Raw genomic sequence first — 21,194 nt, 5'->3', positions numbered from 1 at the left:
TTGAAACTGTCTTTGCAAACATTTTTAGTGACCTTCAAATGGTTAAGTCTAAGCCTAATCACTTCATAGTAGACATAATCTTACATGCCTTCATGAAACTTTTGACACTGTTGATCAGCTCCAATTCCTATATTTAAAACTCTCTGTGTCTCTGTCTCTGTCTCTGTCCCTCCCTTCCTCCCTCCCTCCTTCCTTTCCTCTCTCTATCTCTGGTATCTATCCATTAGATAGATCTCTTATTATTATTTTTATTTGATTCAAAGACTTGAGTTTCCAGCTTCCGTCATTCCTCTCCAGCCTCTTACTGACTTTTTAAGGTAGGTTCCATCCTTGTTTGTATCTATTCACCTTTTCCATGTTTCCATTCATTTCTGTGAATTCAATAGAATACTTGTTTTTAATCCAACTCAAAGGATTGTTGTGATCATTAAATGGTGAAATGTATTTAAAGCAATAGCTACGGTCCATCTGTAGTTCTACAAATCCCTTAAAAATGTCCATTACCACCACCTCCTCCCACTATCCTGATCCAGTATTCTTCTGAATATCAATGGTACTTTGTTTGCCCATGAAAGTTCTTTATTTTTTCCCCCCTAGGAAATTAGACTTCAGGGAAAAGACTGGTTGTAGATAAAGTAAAATAAAATGTCACTTTCTGTAAGAAAAGTATAATTTAAAGTTATTAAATTAATTGTTAGGAATAAACATAGAACATGCAAAATATAGTTCAGCCTACACCTAAATATGCCAGGTCACTTTATATATAATGCAATCATGCAGAAATTTTTTTTTAAATGAACACACCTGTTTATTCACTGAAAATTACTCTTTCAGTTGAATTTTTACTGTAGTTTCTGAATAATCCATATGTCTGCTTTAATTAAATAATTTAAAAATTATATAGTCTTCTTTTAAAGGAGAACATGTTGTTAAGACGTACTCTATTTCTCTTTTCACTTCCTTTGTACATTTTTTTGTGGTTTCCAATTTTTAGCAGTAACAAAAATAGTTGGCAAGAAATAAAGTCTTCATTGAATTTCCTGTGTCTATATCATCTGTGTTCACTTTTTTAAAGATAATGGCCTGTAAAATGTATTCAATGCTAACAATACAATTTGCCTGTGTGGGCTCTTCAAAGAGGAAAAAAAAACAAAAAACAAACAAACAAACAAACAAAAAACCCCACCAAAACCCAAATTTTGATTATGTATATTTATTTATTTATTTATTTAGATTGCTTTGATTCTTTCATTCATATCTAAAAGAAGATAAGAAATAGTAGATAGGGTTACTACTTCTGTTTTACACATTTCAGTATTTTCTCACACTAGCCTCTTGTTTCTTTTAAGAAATTGTAAAAAATCTGAACTTTAAACACAGTACTTTTATTATCATATATATATTTTTACCTTTAATATATATTTGGAGGTACCATTGATCTGAAAAATTAAAAATATGATCACTGCCTGACCTGTTGTGGCCCAGTGGATAAAGCGTCAACCTGGAAATGCTGAGGTCCCCGGTTTGAAACCCTGGGCTTGCCTGGTCAAGGCACATATGGGAGTTGATGCTTCCAGCTCCTCCCCCTTCTCTCTCTCTGTCTCTCCTCTCCCTCTCTCCTCTCTCTCTCTCTCCCTCTCCTCTCTAAAAAATTGAATAAATAAAATAAATAAATAAAAATAAAAAAATAAAAACCTTTAAAAATATGATCACATCCTTAAGCCTTGGTTGGCTCCCCACTTGCAGCAGGAGGAAGCCCACGTTCCAGCAATCCTGTCCCACCTGTCCATTGACCCTCCTGTCTCGGCGGCCTCCTCCCCGTCCCTGCTCAAACCTGCTTCCCGTCTTTTCCTCCAAGTCCATTGGCTAAGCCCTTTAGAGTCTCACTTTAAATTGTAGGTAAGTATTTTTTGCTAGAAATATTTAAAAATATACTTTTCCAGCTCTACTTAGAGAATGAGCAAATAACATTGTGTAAGTTTAAGGAGTAAAATGTGGTGATTTGATACATGCATGTATCTTAAAATGATTACCACAAAAAGGTTAGTAGCCCCACCATTACCTGACATAGTTACCTTGTCACTTTTGGTGGTGAGAATATTTAAGATCTACTCTCAGGAAATTGTAAGTATCTAATCTAATACTGTTAACTATAGTCACCATGCTGTACATTACACCTCCTAGTCTTATTTATCTTCTAACCGAAAGTTTCTATCCTTTGACCAACATCTTCCTATTTCTCTCAACCCCCCCCCCAGCCTCTAGCAACCTCTCATCTCCTCTGTTTCTATGGGTTTGACATTTTCCATTCTATATAATATATATAAGTGAGGTCATACAGTATTTGTCTTTCTTTGTCTGAGTTATTTCAATTAGTAAAGGCCCTCAAGATTCATCCATCTTGTTGCAAATGGCATGATTTCTCCAGGAATAACTTTTTAAATAACTTCGGCATTTCCTCATTCATGCCCATACAATTTAACACCAAAACTGTAGGTAAACATTGTATTTATTGAACATTGTACTTACTTTCATTTTCACATTAGTCATATTGTATTATAATTACTTATTTATTATGGTAAAGTATACAAAACATAAAATTTACTATCTTAACCATTTTTAAGTGTACAGTTTAGTGGTGTTACGGACGTTCACCACCATCCATCTTCATAACTTTTCTCACCTTCCCAAACTGAAACTCTGCTCATTAAATAACTTACTATTATAATTACTTTTTACCACGTCTATCTCCCATACTAGACTTAAGAGAATGACTGCTTTGTTAATATCTGAGTTTTATTATTATATATTTACACCCAGCACCGAAGACAATGCCTGCTTAACAGTATATGCCCAAATGGTTGTTGAAGTGTCATGATCAAAATCACGTATCAGATCATTACATAAACAAGCCATATCAGATTACATCACCTTTCCAACTCTACTCCTCTCTAAACTAACACTTTACAAAAAGAAAAAAATCCTCTGAGCGGTGTTCACTATACAAAACAAAAAGAAAAATAAACCAAAGCAAAACTATACCTTCAGTGCTTTCTCATTCATAAAGTATGAACTACAAATTTTGATCACAGCATTCAAGGCTCTCTAAAATCTGAGTCCTATCAATCTCGCCATCCTCTACTTCTACATCTTTACATATCTTGATTCTTAGCAACACAGCATCATTCATTATTACTGAAACAACCAATTTCTGGTTCTCTTAGTTGTACTGGAGGCTCAGCCTGAAATGTTTTCCACCAATTTTGAAGCCAAATCATAGGGGTTTCCTTCAAAGGTCAAGTCTTCCTTCAAAGGGGAGACCTTTCATTCTTTGGCTCAGAATGAATACCCTCCTCCTGTGTGCTCTTTTGCACTTTGTTTAGGATTCTGTTTTGCATTAATTTAGTTTTATATTAAATTGCATTTTATCTATTTGCTTATATGTTCCTCTCTATCACTTGAGGGCAAATAACATAAACATTTGCATAATTTCACAGTTATTTTATTTTTTTATACCTTTCTGTCAGAGACTCAGAACAATTTCTGCATATAGTAGTTGCTCAATAACTATATATATTTTTTAAATAATTTTATTTTTTTAATGGGGCGACATCAATAAATCAGGATACATATATTCAAAGATAACAAGTCCAGGTTATCTTGTCGTTCAATTATGTTGCATACCCATCACCCAAAGTCAGATTGTCCTCTGTCACCTTCTATCTAGTTTTCTTTGTGCCCCTCCCCCTCCCCCTTTCCCTCTCCTTTTCCCCCTCCTCCCCCAACCCCCGTAACCACCACACTCTTATCAATGTCTCTTAGTTTCACTTTTATGTCCCACCTACGTATGGAATAATGCAGTTCCTGGTTTTTTCTGATTTACTTATTTCGCTTCGTATGATGTCAATAACTATATTTTTAAAGAACCATCATCTTATTAATTTGATGCATGTGATTGATGTATTGCTGTTTATTAAGCATGCCTAAGGTTATTGCACAAACTCTCTATTAAGGAAATAGCCAATGAACAATGTGAAAACACTGGTCACAGCAAACTATACAGTAAAATTTGACAAAGGTTAATCACAAGGTTCATATCACTGTACTGACTGAAATAAATACAACTGAGCAGGATGCAGTCCATATTTTTAGAGAACTAACAACTTAAGCTTAGAGAGGTATATGATTAACCTTAACACTTGTTTAGCAGACATGGTAAGTGCTGAAGCAATACGCTTTAGCAATTTAACCTAAAGAGAAATTATTGTTGGCAAGAAATCATAAAAATATAAATATTTCATTAAAATTAAGGTGATGTCTGAAGTTGAGTTTCAATAAGAAAGTATAATTTGAGTGGGTGAACTGAAGTTGTGGAGGCATTCCAAGAGAGACATTAGCATAAAATTTAGAGGGAGGAAAAAATGTTGGTTGCTTTCACAAAAAATGAATACAGTAATTTAACAAGACCTTAGTCAGATGCAGAGGGGTAGTCAAGTTTGAAGGTTAGAACCATTGAAAAGATTCTCTATTTTTAAAAATGTTTTATGTAGGGTATAAATTAATCCCTAGGAGATCTCTACTTGAGAACAATTGGTTGAATAAAGTCCCTAGTTCTGAAGTATCTTTTTGGATAACAAAAGTTATGTCATTTCATTATTAATAAGTTAATATGGAATACATTACATATAAGTAGATATTACATATCAGAATATGTTATGGAAAATAATTGATATGATTGGAGCTTTGCTTAATAGATTTAACTTTGAAGGTCCTGGCTGGTTGCCTCAGTTGTAGAGTGTCAGTCCAGCATGTGGATGTCCTGGGTTCGATTCTCAGTCAGGGCACACAGAAGAAGTGACCATCTACTTCTCTACCCCTCCTCTTCTCTTTCTCTCTCTCTTTTTCTTCCCCTCCCACAGCCATGACTCAATTGCTTCAAGTAAGTTGGCCCCACGTGCTAAGATATGGCTCTGTGGCCTCTGCCTCAGGTGCTAAAAAATGGCTTGGTTGATGTGCAATGGAGCAGTGGCCCCAGATGGACAGAGCATTGCCTCCTAGTGGGCTTGCTGGGTGGATCTCAGTTGGGGGCATGTGGGAGTCTGTCTCTGCCTCCCCTTCTCTCACTAAAATAAAAAAAAGTTTAACTTTGAAGAACTAGATAGCATAAAGAGTCTGGAGCCTTACCAGGCAGTGCGCAGTGGATAGAGCATCGGACTAGGATGCGGAGGACCCAGGCTTAAGACCCTGAGGTCGCCAGCTTGAGCGCGGGCTCATCTGGCTTGAGCAAAAAGCTCACTAGCTTGGACCCAAAGTCGCTGGCTCAAGCAAGGAGTTACTTGGTCTACTGAGGGCCCGCAGTCAAGGCACATATGAGAAAGCAATCAATGAACAACTCAGGTATCGCAATGAAAAACTGATGATTGATGCTTCTCATCTCTATCCATTCCTGTCATTCCTGTCTGTCTGTCCCTATCTATCCCTCTCTCTGACTCTCTCTCTGTCCCTGGAAAAAAAAGAGATTAGAGATATAGCTAGAAATCTATAATTAAATCTCAGGTGTGAAATAATGAAGACTTGAATTCTGGTCATTTTAATGTTTATAGAAAATGATGAGAGTAAATGGATTGGGGAGGGTAGACTATGGAAACCGTTAAATAAATGAATCAAAACTGCCTGAATACAAAAATTTATGACAAATTCAAAAAGAAGCACATTTTCAAGAAGGAGAGAAGTGTGTTAGGGTGGCAGAAATAACCTCTCTGGGCTCATCTGTAGTATAGTAGTATGTAACTCTTAGTATTATTCTACTTATATACATTTAGCACAGTGCCTAGATATTTAAAGTGCTCAGTAAATATTAACTGTTGTTATTATTAAGTGAACAATAGAGTGATCAAGTATGGAAAATGGCATCCTAAGCTAAAATATGTTTATTGCTTTGTTTATAATATAATAAAAAGTTATTAAAAATTTAAATGAAACAGACATAGATGGTACATCACTTTCAAATACCAGAAACAACTAATAATAACAGCTTGGTATTTATATCTAATTTTTTTTCTAGTGTCATAATAATGTTTAATTATTATTTGTATTTATACAAAATTAGAATCATTCAATGCAACCTCTTCCTTTTTGTAAAGTAGAATGTTTTGGAGCTCTGTCCAGAACAGAACATGTAGTTGTCTCATATTCTTTTTAATAATGCCACTTATTTCATTGTATTCTTGTGCCATAGAGAATCTAAGGCTCACTCGGGAAAACTAGGTGGAGATTCAGGCCCAACAGTGCAGATGGTGCCTTTGTATATATTATAAAAATTCATCCCTAGAGATGGGTACAGTTCTGCAGGTGTATATCTTGATTAGCAAACCCTGAACTGGATTTTAATTTTTCCTCTGTGTCCCATGCTGGACACCTGTGGCAGACAACAATCTATTCAACTATTATCAGAGCTGGGTAGAAATGCCAACTCAGTGTTTAAAATCTTCTGTGGAGCTTAGAAAAGAGCATGAACTTTGAGCTATAGATTTGTTTTTCTTTTTCCTTCACAGCAAGCATGAGTGAAGACTTGGATGAATGAGAAATGAATGAGGACTTCTTGGAAAAGATCATATAAAAAAAATTAATGGGAGAGAACTCCAAAACCATCTGTGATAATGGGATAAGGGAAAAATGACGAGAGACACAGAGACAGAGAGAGACAGAGAATAACAATTCATAGATGATAGAATAAACTCTATTTCCATAATATAATGATGATAGAATAAACTCCATCATCTTTTAGACTCTGCATATGCATGTATATTGTTAATACATGTATATATCTTCAGTTTAAATTGTTAAACCTGGAGCCTGACCAGGCGGTGGCGCAGTGGATAGAGCGTCAGACTGGGATGCCGAAGGCCCAGGTTCGAGACCCCGAGGTTGCCAGTTTGAGCGCAGGCTCATCTGGCTTGAGCAAAAAGCTCACCAGCTTGAACCCAAGGTCGCTGGCTCGAGCAAGGGGTTACTCGGTCTGCTGAAGGCCCGCAGTCAAGGCACATATGAGAAAGCAATCAATGAACAACTAAGGTGTTGTAATGTGCAACAAAAAACTAATGATTGATGCTTCTTATCTCTCCATTCCTGTCTGTCTATCCCTATCTATCCCTCACTCTGACTCTCTCTCTCTGTAAAAAAAAAAAAAAAAATTGTTAAACCTGTAATAGATAAAATTGTAGATAAAGTTGTTCAGTTGCTGCCGCTTATTTTAAAGAACAGGGAATTGAGACTGGGTAAATTTTTAGCTTGGTTTAAAAATATGCGAATTTGTTTTTGTGTATGTGTGTTGTAAATGTCAATATTATTTTGTTAAGAATCTCTTAATAAAACATAATTAATTACATTGACCTCCCACTTCTTCAGTTATTTATTAAATAATTCAATAATTGTTAAATTATTTTAGTATGTCCACTAATAGTAATAACAATATTTACATTATAGGAATATAGTTCTGGAGAAAACAATTGCCTCATTAATAAAATGTTTATGTGTGTGTGTGTGTGTGAAAGAGAGAGAGAGAAAGAAAGAAAGAAAGAAAGAAAGAAAGAAAGAAGAAAGAAAGAAAGAAAGAAAGAAAGAAAGAAAGAAAGAAAGAAAGAAAGAAAGAAAGAAAGAGAAAGAAAGATGGTTGGGGCTATTTCAGTGGTCTACACAGACTGCATTTATTATACATATTTATAAATTTGTTATATAGTCTGCTGACCTAAGTTCATTCAGGTACTAATCAGCAAAAGAAATAAAAGTCTTGTAAATAAAAACAACTCTTTAAATTTGGGACAGTTATAAAATACCTCCTTAGAGTCGTGAACAGGATTTAAAGGAATGAATTCAATAATGCCATTAAGCATAGCATGCACTCAGTACTTTTAGAAGATAAGAATAATAAGGACCTGAGGGAAAATGTATTTATATCTGCAAGGAATTACCTTCGTTTTGAACATGTTCTAAGTTTAGCAGACATTTTACACGTTTTTCCATTTAGGATCTGTGTTTGACTTCTCACAAGGGATGGCGTTCTGACTGCAGCCTTTCTAAATCTCCACCTCACTAGCTCACATGTCACTAGCTATTGCTAAGTTTCCTTCATCTCTTAATGACAGATCTGAATCACCAGAAATGAGAAAACACGATTCTTGCAACCAGTTTCAACAGGCCTTGTTCAGTGGTGTGTATACAGAATGTAGTTTATTTTTTGTGACCGTTTCAATAAACGTGATGTAAAACAAAGAATATATTGTTAGCGACATTGCACCTCAAAAGAGGAGAAAGTTTGGTATGTTACCTCCTGATTAGCAGCAGCTAGTTCTTCTTCCAGTGCAGAGACTCTTTCTAAAGAAACCCTCAGTCGCTCCCTTACCTAGAAGGAAAACCAAAATATGTGCCGTAAGGTACATTCATACATGTTAAACTGTTAATAGGTCATTCGCATTATCCACAGTCACAGTTGGCTATTATTCAATCATTTATAGTCTTAAGTGTTCAGGAACACTACAACTACACTGACACCTTATAGTGTCAATGCATCAAGAGATTTTCTTGTAAGTAAGTCTTTTTAGTGTTTCAAAGATAGATTTTCCAGTGGGGTAGGAAATAGACTCGTCTTGCTCTCAATTCCGATTCATAGTAAATAGAGGCAAAGTTCAAAAATATATTATGAATTCATCCGAAAAATGGTCACAGATTAAGCATAAGATATAGGCAGGAAACTTTCTCTCTACTTCTTTAAAATAATAAATTAGCTTTAATTTGGCATTTACTACTCAATTTCAGAAATGATTTATCTAAAAGCAAAGCATCTGAAGTATGTTGACTATTGCTCATGTGTTTTGTATTAATTAGAGGTCTACATTGTTATTGAAGGATTGAAAAGTGCTTAATTATTTTGAAATTCCTAGCAGGTTTCCCACACCAAAGGTTAAACCTCTATAATCTGTAGAACTAAAAACTCTTCACATTTAATTTGAAAATAATGATTTACAAATCTTTATAAACAAATAAAACTTAAAGTGTTCCTTTTATTCTTGTTTACTTAGAACTTCTATAATTGTTATATTTGTTATATGTTCAGATGTATAGATATGTTATATTTATTAAATTTATCCAAAAGAATATTTTTATCACAAAGATATTACATTTATAAAAGTCTCAAAAAGAAATTTCACTGAATTAATATGAATGACTACAACAGCTCAATTTTCCTTAAGAAAATAATTAACAAAAAATTTATAGCATCAACATAAGATGCAATTTATGGTGAGTTTTTGAGTATTTATAAACTAACAGATTTTTTAATGAAAATATAACAGCATTTGCATAATGAATATATATTTTATATAATTATATATTTATAAACTTTTGGTTCATTATAATTTTGACATTTTATTAAGAGTGTTTTAATGAATGGTATTTTCTTCTTTTTAGTAACATTTAATGGGGAATATAGGTTAAATGTAATATGAAATATATAAAAACATACATCACAATTTTAAAGCTGTAGTTATAACATTATTTTTCAATTAGCACACAAACAGAAAGCACGTAGGGTCCTATAAATCTGAATGTAATCTGAAATTTTTTAAAAGCTCAGTCATATTTCTGTACTATATAATAATATCTGATATATATTCAGGTGACTTAACTTCTGAAATAATTGAGTAATAAAGAATAAGTATCTATGGAGTTTAACATAAGTCATATTTCATTATGCTCAAATTCTCTGCAGACTGAAAATACATATACATAAATGGACATTTACTATGATAGACAATTCTGCAGCTTTGTTCATGATATCTAGGTGTGCTAGATGAACTGCCAGGTTACAGTGCTGTTAGACAAATATCCAATTGTTCATAAAATTGCAAAAAACAAATTCTGATAAATAACTGAACAAGAGTTACTTGGAAGAAACTGTTTGATGATTTGACTCAGGGAATATTTTTTAATGAACACCTTGGATAGGTACCAAAGAAGCAAACGTTCCCAAGTCATAAAAATGAGGAGGGCGGCTGATACATAGAATGCAGATACTAACAAAATGTAGTGCATGCTTGATATTTAACAAAGGCGGTTAAGTTTTACACCCACTTCCTAAAATACGAGCTGTAAAACATGGGTGTTCTGAGAAAGGTCTACGATTTCTCAGTGATGAGAACAATGAGAAATGGTTAAGTACAAGTAAATGATCTCACTACATACAATACTAATCAGACCACATTTAGACTGTTGTGATAAAGAGGAAGGTACTATATTTTAAAAGATATACTAATACATTGGAATATTTCTGAAAAGAGCCATTCAAGTCATAAGAAATTACTAAAACCAGGCTATCTTGCAGGTTCAAGTATCTTCCTGACTTTCTTTGCTCAACTGAAAATCATAGAAACTATTTTAAACTTTCTTATTTACCACAAATTAAGTATTTATATTCTCATTTTGAGTCTTCAAAAAATAGAATCACCCTCAATAAGTTTAAAATAGCATTTACAACTTGAGATCATATTATTCACAGAATAATGATTCTGAAGCTGTCTTTATAAGAAAATACAATTTCTGAATATATTTTCCATTAATGTTATAAACGTAAGAATTGCTGATGTAAAAATCAACACACTATGATATGAATATTTAAATTCACATTTATATGAGAATGAATTGTTCTTTGTATTTAATTCATCATGCACTATTTCTGCATGGAAAAATGGGTAGGACAAAAGAGTAACTTTTCCAGGATTTAAAGAACCTTAACATTTTTGCTTCTTGTACATAGCTGGGACTCCATTAATATAAAAATAATAGTATCTCTGACAAGTCTTTTAGCTTGTTGCTCTGCACATAACATCAACAGAATGCCATAAATACCTTTATTTTTCTTGCTGAATTTGTTGTTCTTTTTTCTCTAAAAGTAAATACACAGTTGATAACCTTGCCTCTATATTTTTTCCTAATTTTCTACTATTTAATGAATAGTAGATCCATGCTCAATTAATGAATTTCTGCATAGTCTTCAGGTTAAGATATATTGATTGCTTATTTATAGAGCAATAATGTAAACTTCAAAATATATTTTATGTACATCTAGAATAGTTGATATATAATTCCATCTATTACATGTATATTCTTTATAATGATATAAAACTATTATTTTCTTCCCAAAATATGTTTCAAGGTCACAGAAATTTTATCCCTGGGAATTAAAATAAAATAAGTCCCTAAAAATGACAAATTGTTTCAGAACAACAAAGAATTTTAGTAGATAGGATGAGTGTACATTTTAAATAAAAATTACATCATGGCAGGCTTTGTTTCATTTCGGCCTTATCAATCCTGTAACAACCACCATTGTAAGAAAATCTCAGAATAGTTCAAATTCAGTGACACATCATAGGAAGAAATAGGGAGTGCATATATTTTAATATTTTGCTATAGTTCCCGTACATAGCCTATATATATATATTTTAAAAACTAGTCAATGATTTCTGAGTGATTGCAAAATATATACATATTTCTCATTTTCTTTAGCCCACAGAACTGGTGAATATATTAGAGAGAAGTGTCAAAATTACTATTGGTCTTAGCTAGTTGTAAAAGTTCTAACCTACAACTCAGTGGATGCATAAGTAAAGACATCAGTAATAAAGACTGCCTGTCATTGTTATTGTCCATAGCATGCTCGGTTTTTTATACAGTATTTAGCTCCTCAGGTGTTCTAAACCCCATATGATAAAGTTGGTAGTTTCTTGTCCTCAGGATATGGTTAACTGCATCTTCATTTGATCTTCTATCTATATTTTAATATAATATCTACAGCTTAAATAAAACTGTTGTAATTAATTGTTTTGTGTCTGTTTCCTTAACCATTCCTATCTCCATGAAAAGGTGTAAGCTATTCTTAGCAAGGAAAGTGTTTAGGTGCATATTAATTCCTCAATAACTGTCTATGAAAGTGTTTAGGTGCATATTAATTCCTCAATAACTAAATGAAATACTATATAAGTGAGCATGAGGATCACCAGTGATAACAGTATCTTGACAGAGTTTGAAAATTTTGTCAAATGCTGAAACTTACTCATGTTAATAGTAATACTCATTACCACTCACTGAGCATTTGACATATGCTGAGCATGGGCTAAGAGCTTTGCATATCAGATCGTACCTAATCCTCATATGAACTCTATGAGGTAGGTGCTATTATTCTCTTATTCCAAAGAAGATGTTTAGAGAAGTCACTTACACATGTCTGTCCAACTTGAGAGCCTAAAATCAAAACAATTTTCCTTTAGGCTGTTCAGCTATACTTAGTTGATAATCAGTTCAGTTGCTCTTACACTCACTAACATGCAAAGCACTTCTGATGAGTTTTTATATCTTATTATAGCTTCTAGGGCCATAGTATAAAATGCTTCATTTAATTATGCTAAGTGCACTGAATTGATAATCAATTATTTCTATATTCTAAATGGTACAACAGTTATTTTCTTCTTAAATGTACTCACCCTCAGCAGGTATTTGTCTTAAATGCTGTTTCTTGTTTTCTATTCATTCCTTAGGCTAAGGTGACTTCATGAAGCTATTTGTCACTTAAAATGTGCAGTGCTCCTTGGGAGCATCCCAAACCACACCTTCTCAAGTGCCTTCATTGAGGTCACATAAAATTTTCTCTGAACAGGTCATGCTCTTCTTATAACTCTGGGTTATTTTACAGATTGTTAATACTATTTATATTATCTTTATTTCTCTGCCTAAAAAACCCTGATATATTTTTAATACCCAGATCAAATGTCATTCCTCTATCAATACATTCCTGACTTTCTTGTCACTTTCTCAAGCAGAATAAGTCACATTTTCTGTGACTGCACATTGCATTGCATACATTTTTTCTTAGCAGTGCCTCTTATTGACATGCGAATCTCCATCACTAGTTATATACTTCTCATTTGTGAGAAGATATTATTTATCTTCATGTGCCAAATATCTGCCAAGGAGTCTGGCATGTGACAGATCTTCTATAAGGTCTTGCATAGTCTTAACAATGTACTTTTGTAATAAGAAAGGGGATAGAATATGATTTCATTATTAAATATATTAAATAATTAAATATATTAGTATTTAAATATATTAAATAATTAGTAATTAGTAATTAAATATATTAAATGATTATATATTATTTTTATATATGATAAGTAGTTACTTAATGTTATATTTTTCAGGGATCTTTATATAATTTTCATTTTATTTTATTCAATATTATTCATAAACTAGTTGCCTCTCAAAAGTAAAATAAAAATTAAAATATTTCTTCTTAATAATTGGAAGGAAGAATTATGGTTATCATTTTATACACATTCCACATAATCCCCTGCTCAAAGAACATCTGAAAGACCAATGATAAAAATATATATGTATATAAATATTAAATAGAACAAGAGTGTCTACATGTCAAAACCTAGCTATAACTGGGTAATAATCCCTTGTTTGGATTTTAATGCTCAAAATTTGTCATATAATTTACAATGAGGTGACCCAATTCCCACTACAAATCTTAAAACTTTATTAATTTAAAAATATTCATTCTTTAAAATTTAGAAAATGGAAATCATGTCATAAGTCTTACTAATCTGCGAAGGGTATAATCATCATGTTGGCTTATTTATGTCAGCAGAATTTATTTGAGGGATAGCTAAAAGAAATTTACAGCTACTTTTAAAAATAACTAAAGCAGCTTTTTCTACTAATACCTTATGCTGTTACATGCAGAGACTTAAAAATGTATATTCAGAACTATGATATTAGAGACCTGAAAAGATTGTATGGTTCTAATATGTACTTCAAGATATGCTTAATTGTTAATTAGTAGACTCCAATGTTGGCATCTATATACCTGTATTTCACAGAGGGATGGTGCAAGAGAAAGTGAGAGAGAGAGAGAGATTGAATGACAATATTAAATTTTAATTGACCATCTGAAGTGGGACGATAATGCACCATTAATAGAAGTCTAACTTGATAAGCCATACAGTCAGTGATATTCTAAAACATAATTATAAATATTACCCATATACACACAAAAGTCTTGCTACATTTACTAAAATGTGATTTTCTTATAACACAAATGTGTCCCTTTGAACTGCCTCGGCTGCAGATGAAGACGGGGTGGGGGTGGGGGACGCAGTTGCTGTGCTTCTCCGCAGAAGCACGATGAGGCTGAAATCTTTCTGAAATCTTTCGTCAATATTCTACTGTATCTTCTTTAGTAATTTTTTTGAATGTAGCTTTTTTTCAAAGTATAATTGAAATATAAAATTGTAAGAATCCTTGTACAATACTGTACCTTTTCATCCAAGGCCTTGTGGTGCTCAAACAAAGATTTCAGTGCCTTGAGAACCTCAACTTCACTGGAAACTCCCGAGGGGGACTGGGCTTGGCGCTTTACCACCGTCATTCTCAGTGACCTTTCATGTCGGGACACAAGGCACTCCAAATGCTCCAGCAACAGCTATTGGGTTTAACAAGAAATATAATGATCTTATAGATGAGTCACCAATACTTAAAAACGACTATAACCTTAAAAGAATGTAGGTTCACAATTCCCAATCTAATGATAACCACAGGTTTATTATAGGTAAACAGCAAAGAAATAAAACTTGTGTCAAAACCAGGGTTCATAAAATACATTAAAAGTAAACATGTAACTGAATTTAAAAATATAATGTAGCCCTGGCCGGTTGGCTCAGTGGTAGAGCGTCGGCCTGGCGTGTGGAAGTCCCGGGTTAGATTCCCGGCCAGGGCACACAGGAGAAGCGCCCATTTGCTTCTCCCCCCCTCCCCCCCTCCTTCCTCTCTGTCTCTCTCTTCCCCTCCCGCAGCCAAGGCTCCACTGGAGCAAAGATGGCCCGGGCGCTGGGGATGGTTCCTTGGCCTCTGTCCCAGGCGCTAGAGTGGCTCTGGTCGAGGCAGAGCGAGGCCCCGGAGGGCCAGAGCGTCGCCCCCTGGTGGGCGTGCCGGGTGGATCCCAGTTGGGCGCATGCGGGAGTCTGTCTGACTGTCTCTCCCCGTTTCTAGCTTCAGAAAAATACAAAAAAATAAAAATATAATGTAAATTTTATGTATTCTTTTAGAAAATGTAATCATTTTGGTATGGATTCAATAGAAGTAAAGCATAACATAATATGTGTGACCCAGTATGAAAATTATTAAAGAATATTATGCAATGGATAATAATTTTGTTAAAAGTGTTTAAAGTCAAAGCTAATTTCATTTAGATTTGATTATTTAAAAAAATTTAATTGAAGTAAATCAACATAATCATCACATGTCTTTAAATGCAATTATAATGATAGTCACATGTTTTGTACTGATTATAGTGATAATCACAATCACATATTGCTATAGTAATTATAGTGATAATCACTCAATGATTTTATGTACAATTAATTCTTAAAATACATCATGGAAAATGTATGCAATCAACTGGAATATAATAACTGAGATTTATAATAGTCATTTTGGGAAAAAACAGTTAAAAGACATGTTTTTAATCATTTTTTTCTATTTACAGTTGATGTACCATATTATACTAATTTCAGGTGTACATACTTTTTAACCTGAGTGATCTAGAACCTGCATGTACCCCAAGTGGCCTCTGGGGCTGTGACAGAGGTCAGGGACAGATAACAGTCTAGAGAACAGTGTTTCAGTACATGTCAGGCTCCATGCCGTGACATTTCCCAGAGAAATTTTACTCTTAGATGATTTGTAACTTGTCATATCACCTTTGCTGCATTTTATAAGGAAATTCTGCCACTAAAAACAAAGCTATATGAAAAGAAAATTAAAAATAAAACAACTACTGGGTTAAGTTATCAATTATTAAAATTTTTCTGTTGAAGAGCAATACTTGACCAGTGAGTTTTGTGGGAGGGCTTTTCAGAAGGATGGTGATAGCACAGGCTCATAAACGGTGTCCATGCAAAATCAAGCAGAAGTTACTTTATTCAAATAAGGAGAAAAAGCAAATAAAAGGTACTGGGGTGAAAAGAAAACAATTTTCTTGTTTTATAGGATTATTTTCTAAAGCTTACACTGTAACGAAAACATTTGGTTTTCACAATGTCACAGTTAGATTCAATGTCACATATTATTATCACATTTATTAGTGCTTAATAAGTTAATTTCTCTACATTTACTGTTTTTAATTATGGTTCAAAATGTCAGAAAACTTTGCCATGTCATTGGCATAAAAGAACATAACCTATAACCTAATCATATATAGACCAGTAGAAACAAGTCATATTTAATGGTTAACATAACAGTAATAAAAATTCCATATTAAGATGACACAATTATTAATATTTCAAGGAGTTTTTCTTTTATTTATCAACCTCTGGTTATATTCATGGTGTTTTACTCTTGAATTCTATAGCTACATGCCTGTATTCATTAAATCCAAGCTGTTTCATGTAGGTTATATGGAACTATATGGACTTAACCCTGCCTGCCTATTTCTCCAACATCAGCTGGTGTTAGTCTTTCTCTGGCAAAGTATGCTCTAAGCACACCAGCTTATTCTGGTTCCTCGGTATGCCACACCTTTGTGGACGTTGTACCCTCTGCCTGGAATACTCTTCCTTTGGCACCTCATTTGGCCAGCTCTTTCTCATTCTTTAGTCTCGGTTTAAACATCACCCTCTTAAAGAAAGATCTGCTCACTACTCTATATAAAGCTGGTCTCTCTTCCCAGCCTCCGTCATTCTCTATGTGAATCTCTTGCTTCATTTTTTCATAACATAACATGATGTATAATTTCTTAAGAACGGTTTCACTACATTTTATTGTTTCCTCACGAAATATAAACTATGAAGGTAGGTACCATGTCTGTCATGATAATTTTGTTCTCTATATTTGGATATTGACTACATTCCTAACATCTATAGATATGCAATAAGTATTTCTTGGGTAGATACAGTATTACTGTTGTTTAGAATTTTGATATGGAAAAGCATATGATAAAATTTGAATTCTAGAGTTCAAATTTGTGTTTCCCCAAATCTTTTGAACATACTCATCATATTTAATAGCTCCCCACATTCTGAATGCTATCATCTTCAACAATATAGGATTCAAGAAACATTTCTCAGTCATGTCTACCACTAGGTGGCAGATATGTGACTTAAGGACCAGCCAACCAGAACCTCACGCACAGGCAGATTCTGCTTGGGTCAGAGGAGGAAATGTGGGCATGGGCTACACATTACTGGGACTAGGGGTCAGTGGCGTAGCGAACGTAACTGGCGCCCGGGGCACGATACTTTATTGGTGCCTCCCTCCCCTTCTACTACACTTTTCTTTTCAAATGGAGACCATTTGGCGCCCCTCTGTGAGTAGCACCCAGGGCATGATACACCCCCTTACCTCCCCGCCTTGGCTACGCTACTGCTAGGGGTGTGAGGAAACCTTACAAGATTAAGAACTGTGGGGTTAGAAATTGTGCTTGGAAGCTCTATTTAGAGATTTCTTCTCTACCTCAATATCTTGATTACGACAGCTAAATTGCACTGTTATGTGCTCCTAGGAACTCTCATCTACATACTAACAAAACCAAATTATTTTTATTAATATAAACTAAACTCCTTATGGGCTTAATTTAATTTATCCTGAATATTCATTAATACCTAGGAAAATATTGTATATAATTTATGTTTAGTACATGATGATTTAAATTATTAATAAATGTAAATTATCTAGCCTGGAGAATGTGGCTAAAAATGTTCTAATGTAGCATGTTTCTATGGTTTTTAAGCTTATAAATGAATATAAATTAAAAATAAAGAGGAACTTATCTAAGATACCACTAACAATCTGCTAATTTTTTTTTTCTGGGAGCCATAATTTAGTCTAATATTTATTAAAGATTGCAGAGGTCTACTCAAAAAAATTGCAGGGACTATATGAATAGCCATTAATCCTATGTTAGAATTCACTTTAAATGACTTACATAGGTATACAAAGAAACATATATCATACATGCATATACACATAGAGAATCATGGAAACTTGAACTAAATTTCTAAAACTACACATCTTTCTATTAAATCCAAGTTCAACATAACCTTATGCAATTTGGCTTTTATAGCATGGTCGTAACACAACATTATCATCTGAAAATGAAAACCTTCAAATGATTTGCTTTCATGCTCAGCCTACTTTATCTTTTAATTTCAAATACTGTTTACAGTCCCCTATGTTTCTTCTGTGTATGTTTGGGTCTTACATTACAATAGCTGTTGGGAAAACATTATGTCCTACCTTATTCACTCATATATTTATTAAATCCTATCATAGCATGTTCATAAATAGGCATACATGCACCCACATATGCATATACATGTATCTTTATCTGCTTTTCACTGCTAGTGTCTTCTTTTTCCTTGATTGGATTGGATTTTCTAGTCATTATGGAAATGTATATATTTGGAGGAAGTTTACTAATTTGTGTAGACAGGTTTGTGAAAAATAGGAAGCTTTTCTTTAGTAATAGCTGATGTATGACTGTATGTGATCATTTATATAATTCCCTTAGATCAAAATAAAAGTAACTCTGTACCATAATAAATTCCATTAAAAAACGAATGTTTTAAATTATCTTTAATTTGAATAGAAGACAAATAAGTGTGAGTCTGTGACTCATGAAATGGAATTACACCTTTATTAATTCTAACCGACTTTTCAAATTGTTAGCTTCTTTTTCAAAGTGATGCAATTGCTACATACTTAAACATTGTCAATGATATAACCATCCTTTGCTATCTTTAGCCACAAAAACAGTGGAAACAGTTCCAAAACAACAACAAGACTTCTCTACTCTGATATTAAGAGATAGTAAGTATATTAACATTTTTGGTTTTCTTTAACCTTTTCATTAATTCAGATAATTCTGGAAAAAACATGGTAAATTTTAGTAGACAATTTGAATAAGTTAAAATAACAGTAGAAATAAATTATTTTCTGTAAATATAACTTTGTCTAAGTATGGTCAGAAAAGTTTTTAAAATGACAAATTTTTATCACTTTTTAATATTATATTAATGTGGAAATATTAAACAACAAAACCTGTTTAAATGTTTCTGTAAATATCCACTATAATTTTGGTACAATCAAGAATAACATTGGGATGATTTTACTTAGATGTCCTCAATTTAAGTACTTGAGGCAGCTGGATTTATGAGAAACTCTAATGATTACCTTGATTTCTTTTATTCATTCATATTTGGGGGCAGGGGAACAGGTGTTTCTATCATGACATAATGATAAATGGCCAAAATTTTCACCTCAGACATCACAATAAATACCTAGTACATTATTTTCCATACAATTGATGCAAAAATAAATTGCTTGAACAGATTAGGAATTCCAAAAAAGAATTAAACAAACTCTGTTGTTGTTTTTTTTCTTAAACACAATTCCTTGTACCACATATGATTTGTGAATGACATAGGAATATGATTTCTTAAATGCATAGCCTGTGGTTAAGCTGAGCAGTGGATTCCCTGGTTGTCTTACTTCTAAGTTATGTGGCTTGAGGCAAGTTATTTACTATGTTAGTTCACCTTCGGTTCAATGGGGAAAGTGGGATTGCCATAAGGATAAGTGGGTTAAACACATGAAACACTTAGAATAGGGGTCAGGAATCTTTTTGGCTGAGATAGCCATGAACGCCACATATTTATATTTTAAAATGTAATTCCGTGAGAACCATACAACGACCCGTGTATATTACACATTATCCAATAAAAATTTGGTGTTGTCCCGGAAGACAGCTGTGATTGGCTCCAGCCACCCGCAACCATGAACATGAGCAATAGGAAATGAATGGATTGTAATACATGAGAATGTTTTATATTTTTAATGTTATTATTTTTTTTATTAAAGATTTGTCTGCGAGCCAGATGCAGCCATCAAAAGAGCCACATCTGGCTTGCGAGCCATAGGTTCCCAACCTCTGACTTAGAAAAACATTTTACACTTAATTGATTTAGCTATTATATTACTATCATTATTATTACTTGCCATATTAAATAAACTTTATTCATTCGACTCCAACTGAAAGTTCTGTTTTCTATTTGGAAGAAGGTGCAATTTATTCAAATATCAAATAGGAGGACCCTTTCTGATCTATTGTTTTTTGATAATACTGAAAATTAAAGCAAATTACTCTATCCACTTATGAATACTCATTGTGGAATGTCTTGTTATTATCTTCTCCATCCATGTTAACTGCTCAAGTTAGAAGGCAAAGAGTCACAAGTTTGAGAACCCTGGAAACTGAAATATGTAAATTCACTTTAAATACTTTAAGCTTTCTCGTTATCTAATAGCAATTTTCTTCAGGTGTGAGAAGAAAATACTAGCTATTACTTTTTCTCCATGACCAATAAGTAGGTGTTTATAACAAGAAGAAAAATATAACATGAAGAAGAAAAAACTATTATACAAAATCTATAAAACTGTTATATTTAGCAACATTTAATGAGGCCTTATCAGAGAAGAGAGAAAATTCATCTAAGTCTTAGCTCTGGATACTTTTGTGTGGTGGAGGGCATGAGAAGTGGTTATGAAACTTAGGTAGTTGTCATATAATTAATATTTTGCACAAGGAAGGTTTCATAAATTTGTTTTTCTTTGACATTTCAATAACAAAAATCCTAAACATAACTGCTATTTTTCCCCTTTTTTTCCAAAAGAGAGGAGGGGAGAAGACAAATTCCTACATGTCCCCCAACTGGGATCCATCCAGCAACTCCAAGTCTGGGGCCAATGCTTGGTCAATCTGGGGCCATGCTCACAACCATGCTATTTTTAGTGCTTGAGGTAGAGGCTCCACAGAGCCTTCCTCAGCTCCCAGACCAATGTGTTAGAACCAATCAAGCCATGGCTGTGGGATGAGGAGAGAGAGAGAAAAGAGGAAAGGAAAGGAGTGGAGAAGCAGATGGTCACTTCTTTTGTGTGCCCTGACCAGGAATTGAACTGAGAACATTCACACACCAGGCCGATGCTCTACCACCAAGCCAACCAGCCAGGGACTCCACATAACTGCTTTAAAAGAAGGTAGAAAAATGTTTTCCAGGTTGGGGATGGGTGAGAAAGGTAAAGGAAAT

At 33.6% G+C, this 21,194-nt stretch overlaps 1 protein-coding gene across 14 annotated transcripts in view; it reads right to left on the bottom strand.

The window, feature by feature from the left end:
* PPFIA2 (PTPRF interacting protein alpha 2) overlaps positions 1-21,194 on the bottom strand; it is a 516,618-nt gene that overhangs the window by 167,758 nt on the left and 327,666 nt on the right. For 12 of the 14 annotated variants that reach the window (XM_066257567.1, XM_066257566.1, XM_066257572.1 and 9 more), the window contains 2 exons: positions 14,372-14,536; positions 8,327-8,401 (listed from right to left, as the gene is read on the bottom strand). In XM_066257567.1, the coding sequence (XP_066113664.1) occupies positions 8,327-8,401; positions 14,372-14,536 (240 nt within the window). The remainder of the gene's footprint in view (positions 1-8,326; positions 8,402-14,371; positions 14,537-21,194) is intronic. The other 2 variants (XM_066257574.1, XM_066257576.1) reach the window with 1 other exon arrangement.

The sequence above is a fragment of the Saccopteryx bilineata genome, chromosome 2 (assembly GCF_036850765.1).
Source record: "Saccopteryx bilineata isolate mSacBil1 chromosome 2, mSacBil1_pri_phased_curated, whole genome shotgun sequence".
Lineage (NCBI taxonomy): Eukaryota > Metazoa > Chordata > Mammalia > Chiroptera > Emballonuridae > Saccopteryx > Saccopteryx bilineata.
Note: the sequence above shows the minus strand (reverse complement) of the source record. Positions and strands in the feature narration are given on the sequence as shown.